General features: G+C 40.0%; 1 protein-coding gene across 1 annotated transcript; it reads left to right on the forward strand.

The window, feature by feature from the left end:
• Positions 1–3,237: 3,237 nt before the first annotated feature.
• LOC128053939 (elongation factor 1-alpha 1-like) lies at positions 3,238–4,969 on the forward strand. Its single transcript, XM_052646446.1, has one exon. It carries the CDS (start codon positions 3,293–3,295, stop codon positions 4,679–4,681), a length of 1,389 nt encoding a protein of 462 aa, XP_052502406.1. The 5' UTR covers positions 3,238–3,292; the 3' UTR covers positions 4,682–4,969.
• The last annotated feature ends 2,374 nt before the right edge of the window (positions 4,970–7,343 follow it).

A 7,343-nucleotide genomic window follows, 5' to 3' on the forward strand; every position in this document is an offset into this window, starting at 1 on the left:
AAGGCCTCCTCAGACAGCCATGTTGCTTTTTTGAATTTCTTTTCTTGGGAATGGTCTTGATTCCTGTCTCCTGTACAATGTCACATACCTCCATCCATAGCTCATCAGGCACCCTGTCTATCAGATCTAGTCCCTTAAATCTATTTCTCATTTCTACTGTATCGTCATAAGGGATTTGATTTAGGTCATATCTGTGTGATCTAGTGGTTTTCTCCACTTTCTTCAATTTCAGTCTGAATTTGGCAATAAGGAGTTCATGATCTGAGCCACAGTCAGCTCCAAGTCTTGTTTTTGCTGACTGTAAAGAGCTTCTTCATCTTTCGCTGCAAAGAATATAATCAATCTGATTTTGGTGTCAACCATCTGGTGATGTCCATGTGTAGAACTTTAATAGGCATGCTCTTTCTACTCGTTACAAAATTAAATTTTTATAAATTTATTTTATATTTTCCTTTTATTATATCAATTTATCTGAGTATTATTTCATGTAGGACTGATTGAAAAGAGCAAGAACCTTATTTATCATCTTAAAAAGGTATGTTGTTTTATGTCCTACAAAATTGTCTTATACTCTGTGTTTTCCTTCTAATATATTCATGATCTGATAGAATTGCTTCTGACATTTCCCCTCTTTCACTGCACTATTCGCATATAGAAACTTACCTGCTACCATGAATCCTATTAAATCAAAGTCTCACTAAATAGCTCATTGAAAGTTTATTCTGAACTTTATCTATTTCTTTCTGTCTCCACAGAATCTCCCTCTTCTGTCTGACTTCATCTCTTGCTTGCCCTAGTGCAGTAGGCTTCTAGCAGTCTCTCTGTTATTGCTGTTCCTCCTTCATACCCGTTCTCTAAAAGGCATCCAGCAGTCATTTCAAGGCGTACAAGGCCACATATGAGCAGCTCTTGCCTGTCTCTGCAACTGCAAAAGTGTAATTTTCAAACAATTATGTAATTCATTAATGAGGAAAACTGTAAGATGAAAAAGTTGGTTTAGAGCAGGATGTAAAACAGAAATATATAGAGGATCAAATAAAAAAAATAAAAGCAAAGGAAGTTGGAGTCATAATATTGAGTTAGATGTAACATGGGTTAAATACTACAGAGAAATAAAATCATAGCCTTTGGGATTATTCACCAGAAAAAAAAATTAGTTTATTGATTTTCTGTAAATTAATATATACCTCCACCGAGATATAAAATCCCTGACTTTAATCAATGGTAAATAGTGAGTTACAATCCCCAAGAGTCAGAGTATTCTTAGGCAGCTTCTTGATAATACAGTAGCATGACTACCACCATCATATAGCCGTTTCCTTGCCTCACATTCTTAGCTGCCAGAACTGGTCTCCCAGTCCTCTCTCCTTCGGTTACCAGGGCTCTTGCTACACTGACCTCCTTTCCATTTCTTTAGGCTCTGGTGCATATCATTCCCTGTTCCCAAAATATTTGGCTACCTCATTCTTCACACGCCTCTCAGATGGTGCTTATCTCCATGTCCATGGGGTCGCAAAGAGTCAGACATCCCTGAGAGGCTGAATAACAAACACAACAAAGGAGTCCTTGAAGGTCAGGGCTTCAGGTCAGCATGGTCTAAGCCTGAAGTCCTTCCTGAAAATATATATCTGAAAGTCCCATCCCACAATCAAAATATTGTGTCATTGATTATACACCACACACACACCACACACGCACATATACATGCACACCCTCATATATAACTGTCAATTATCACAATGACTTATAGTCTTATTTAAAAGTGAGTTTTCTGTCCTCCTCCACCCTCAGGAGAGATCCCAATGCCATAGTTTGCCTGAAACCCTGGAATCTTCATTTTAAGTAACATCTGGAGATTCTGACATTGTTGACCTGTGGATCACATGTTGAGAAATACTGGTCTAGGAAATCCAGATACCAGTTTTATGCCTGGGTATTTATATGCAACTTAAAGGTTAGCCAAACAGAAACCTGGGGAAACCTGCCTTCGGGGTCTGGCTCCTAAGCATAAGGTCTTAAAGTAATTAGTCACACATTCTAGCAGGATCATTAAAGGCTGTGGATTACTTAGAGTAGGATGAGAGGTTAACATAGTTTGCAAAACTTAGCTAAAATGTGCACTGACAATAAGCTAGTGACTATAAAAATGAAAGAGTTTTAAAATTTGAAACTACTCTTTATGTCTACAGATTGCACCCCCATGGATTTTAGTATCCAATTTGAAGATTTGGGGGCATTTCTGTAATACATATTGGTAAAACATGGTAAGTCCTTTGAATAGCCACTTGCAAAGTTTCCTTTTTTTGTTATTCCTGTCTTGGTTCACCCAAGTTCAGATGGCCAGATAGCCCAGCATCGTTTACCAGCTGTAGCAGGAGTCTGGATGAGCCCTGTGATTTTCTTGCTGGGGAAAGCACAGAGGAGAAGAAATCACACACATACTCATATCCTTGTTTCCACACAGACTATGCGGTGTCTCAGCTGATGTGATAGGAAAAACTAAAGGAATGCATAACCCAACTCAAAGGAGACTTTATTTTTGATCAGCAGTGTCTAATATAAAATTAAAAGAGGCAAAAAAAAAAAAAAAAGGTTACCTATTGAGCCTAGAACAATCTGGAATTGGAAAAGAAGACACTGGATGCTCAGAGAGAAGTACAAAGTCCCAAAGGACAGCCTGTGAGCATCTCCTGTCCTTCAGGTACTTCACTTCCTGTTCAGCCAGTGAAAGACCCAGCTTGCCATTTCTCATTCACCAGCTACTTCTATGAGTTGTTACTGAAACACCGATTTTGGTTAGTTAGGCTATTTAGGCAAACAACCAGTGTAGATAATTTTAATTCACTGGATTAACTTGATGTTTCACCAACTTTGTATAAATCTGATAGCTATCTTGTACCTTGAGGACAAACTTTGAAAAAGGAGGAAGTTGCATTATGCAGTGGAAATGGGACTCTATGGGGGTATGTAGATTGTTGTCTTAGTTTTGATACTGAGTTGATTAATGATTTCAACTGGAACTGAATCATAACCATTAGGTAAAACCTATAGAAATCTGGAACTTCCCTGGTGGTCCAGGTGTTAAGACTCCACCCTGCCAATGCAGGGGGTGCCAGCTCCATCCCTGGCCAGGGAATTAAGATTCCACATGCTGTGTGGCATGGTCAAAAAAAAAAAAAGGAAATCTGAATAAGGACTGGACTTCTGTTAAAAACAGTATACTAGCTTTTTCGCAACGGGTTTGCCGCCAGGACACAGGTGTCGTGAAAACCACCGTTAAACCTAAGCCAAAATGGGAAAGGAGAAGACCCACATCAACATCGTTGTCATTGGGCACGTAGATTCAGGGAAGTCTACCACGACTGGCCATCTGATCTACAAATGTGGCGGGATCGACAAGAGAACAATTGAAAAGTTCGAGAAGGAGGCTGCCGAGATGGGAAAGGGCTCCTTCAAATATGCCTGGGTCTTGGACAAACTGAAAGCTGAACGTGAGCGTGGTATTACCATTGATATCTCCCTGTGGAAATTTGAGACCAGCAAGTACTATGTTACCATCATTGATGCCCCAGGACACAGAGACTTCATCAAAAACATGATTACAGGCACATCCCAGGCTGACTGTGCTGTCCTGATTGTTGCTGCTGGTGTTGGCGAATTTGAAGCCGGTATCTCCAAGAACGGGCAGACCCGTGAGCATGCCCTTCTGGCTTACACCCTGGGTGTGAAACAACTAATTGTTGGCGTTAACAAAATGGATTCTACTGAGCCACCCTATAGCCAGAAGAGATACGAGGAAATTGTTAAGGAAGTCAGCACCTACATTAAGAAAATTGGCTACAACCCCGACACAGTAGCATTTGTGCCAATTTCTGGCTGGAATGGTGACAACATGCTCGAGCCAAGTGCTAATATGCCATGGTTCAAGGGATGGAAAGTCACCCGTAAGGACGGCAATGCCAGTGGAACCACCCTGCTTGAAGCTCTGGATTGCATCCTGCCACCAACTCGCCCAACTGACAAACCCTTGCGTTTGCCTCTCCAGGATGTCTATAAAATTGGTGGTATTGGTACTGTCCCTGTGGGTCGTGTGGAGACTGGTGTTCTCAAACCTGGCATGGTGGTCACCTTTGCTCCAGTCAATGTAACAACTGAGGTGAAGTCTGTAGAAATGCACCATAAAGCACTGAGTGAAGCCCTTCCTGGGGACAATGTGGGCTTCAATGTCAAGAACGTGTCTGTCAAAGATGTCCGTCGTGGCAATGTGGCTGGTGACAGCAAAAATGATCCACCCATGGAAGCTGCTGGCTTCACAGCTCAGGTGATTATTTTGAACCATCCAGGCCAGATCAGTGCTGGGTATGCACCTGTGCTGGACTGTCACACAGCTCACATTGCTTGCAAGTTTGCTGAGCTGAAGGAGAAGATTGATCGTCGTTCTGGGAAAAAGCTGGAAGATGGCCCTAAATTCTTGAAATCTGGTGACGCTGCCATCGTTGATATGGTTCCTGGCAAGCCTATGTGTGTCGAGAGCTTTTCTGATTATCCTCCCCTGGGCCGTTTTGCTGTGCGTGACATGAGACAGACAGTTGCTGTGGGTGTCATCAAAGCAGTGGACAAGAAGGCAGCTGGAGCTGGCAAGGTCACCAAGTCTGCCCAGAAAGCTCAGAAGGCTAAATGAATATTATCCCCAATACCTGCCACCCCAGTCTTAATCAGTGGTGGAAGAACGGTCTTAGAACTGTTTGTCTCAATTGGCCATTTAAGTTTAATAGTAAAAGACTGGTTAATGATAACAATGCATCGTAAAACCTTCAGAAGGAAAGGAGAATGTTTTTGTGGACCATATGTTTTGTGTGTGGCAGTTTAAGTTATTAGTTTTTAAAATCAGTACTTTTTAATGAAAACAACTTGACCAAAAATCTGTCACAGAATTTGAGACCCATTAAAAAAAAGTTTAATGAGAAAAAAAAAAAAAAAACAAAACAGTATACTAATATTGGCTTATTAGTCATGACAAATGTGCCATACTAATGTCAGATTTTGGAATCAGGGGAAATTGAGCTCGAAGTATACAAAACCTCTCTATAAATATTTATGACTCCTCTATGAATTTAAAATGATTCTAAAATTTTTTATTTAAAAATGCATGTGTATGGTTAAGGAGAGCATTTCTTAAAATCTAGGTAATATGGTGTTCAAGTTTCTACTTGGTTCTGTTGATTTGGCAAATACAAGCAGTTTGTTCTAAATGTATTAGATGATCTTAAGACAGCACTTTAATAAGTTATATCTTCTCAGGAGACTCTTTTCGTGTTTTCTTCCAATCTGCCAATAATCTAAGAGCAGGATGAATTTGCTTTGTGCTCAGGTAGACAGAATTAGAAACATGATCAATGTGGTGGTTACTGAAATAAAACGACTTTTCTTTTCTCAGAATAATCACCTACATTCTCTTGACTTGGAAGGAAATATTTCCTCAATAAACAAGGAAGTTTTATGCCTTATAAAATCTGGAGAATTGAAATAAAAGGTAGAAATAAAACATTTTCATCATTCTAACAAAAAATTAACTGTTAGGAGCAATTCAACATATTAAAAATGCTTGTAGCAAATTAAATGAAAGCAAATGTAAAAACAGAAATAATGTCAAAAAACCAGGGAGATATAAAAACCATGGTGCATTATTGCAAAATAACTCTAAACAGGGGATGCGCTTAGTTAAGATGATGAATAGTCAGTAATACCCTATTCCTCTTACTTATTTCCCCTTCTTTATAATTTCTTTCCTTCTGAGTTTATGGGTTCCATCACAATGTAATTAAGTTTTAAGTCTCTAACATAACTTTTGCTAGCTTTTAGTAGGAGGATACAGAAATTAGCTGTTTCACTTTGTGTTCGTGCTTTTGGTAATATCACTACTGTGAAACCAGAAAAATTTTATAGAAATTCTCAACAAAAAAAATATTGTGCACACACACACATATGCACACACGCCATACTGTAAAACACACACCACACATGCCTGCATATGTTAGTAGGCTAGCTGGAGGTCCTCAGCTTGCTAAGGGCACAAGCGGGAATGGACCATGCCAGTTAATCTGGAGAGTCAGCTAAGTGCAGATAGGTTAAGAAACCTCATATATAGGTAGATTCAACAGATTTTCAGCCAAATGTTTGCTGAGACTTTGAGAGAATAGCAGATTCCCTGGTGGCTCAGACTGCAGTCTGCCTGTAATGCAGGAGACCCGAATTCAATCTCTGGATCATGAAGATCCCCTGGAGAAGGAATGGCAACCCACTTTCATATTCTTGCTTGGAAAACCTCATGGACGGAGGAGCCTGGTGGGCTGCAGGCCATAGGATCACAAAGAGTTGGACACAAATGAGTGACTTCAGTTTCTTTGAGAGAATAGAGCACAGGACAGATAAATTTTAGTTTAAGAGAGATGGATTGTGAGCAGGCTTAGGGAGTTTCCCAAGGGGGAAATTTAGGATAGAAAGTTAGCATGAGAACCGCTGAAGAATCAGGGGCTGCAGGGCAGGTCTTTATAACAAACCGTCCTTAGGGAAGAATAAAATCCTATTTCCCAACTTCGTCCCAAGGAAACCTTCATAGGAAAACATCAGTGTAGCCTTGTAACCAGAATGACAGGTTTGAGACTTGGGAGTAGGATATTTCATTGTCCCTTGTCACATACACAGAAGAGAAAAAGTGTCGTTGCACAGGGGGTCAAGACCTGCATCTAGTCTCAGCTTTCCTTCTAATTTAACTTACAACCTTGGGGAAAACATCTTACTGCTCTGATTTGAGTTTTCCTAAGATGAAGTTACTGGACTAGAAACTTTCTGAGAGGCTAGGATAGTGATGTAACTATGTGATCAAATTTCCCAGAGAGCTTCCCCAGAACACTGGCACGTTAAGAAAATAGCTTTAGAAGAAGTATACAGAATTCAGATTCTATAACAGAAGAATTTTAGCATTTTGTCATTCCCATGCCCATTTTCCTCTCTGTTCTGGTTGTGAATATAAAAATTATTTTACATTCAGTCATTTGCTGTCTGTCCCCCTGTTGTTTGTTGATACTTTCCTCTTCTCTTCATATACTGAATTTGAAGCAGCTTCAATATTTGTAATCAGGAGTACAGACTCCAGAACTTGAGGACTTCCAAGCAATGCGGGAATGTTCCTATTTCTAGCAAGCATGGATAACTTCTGCCTCCCTTACATCAGGTGCATGTTGCTCTCAGAAGGTCTTGGGAAGATCCTTTACTGTTCACTGAATCAATATGACCCATATACATGCTAACTTCCTAGAAATGATTTTATGCCCAAATTGTGT

This window comes from Budorcas taxicolor, chromosome 10, assembly GCF_023091745.1.
Source record: "Budorcas taxicolor isolate Tak-1 chromosome 10, Takin1.1, whole genome shotgun sequence".
Taxonomy (NCBI): Eukaryota; Metazoa; Chordata; class Mammalia; order Artiodactyla; family Bovidae; genus Budorcas; species Budorcas taxicolor.

Coding starts and splice junctions, on each gene's coding strand:
- LOC128053939 (XM_052646446.1), top strand. CDS start 3,293: ATGGGAAAGGAGAAGACCCACATCAACATCGTTGTCATTGGGCACGTA.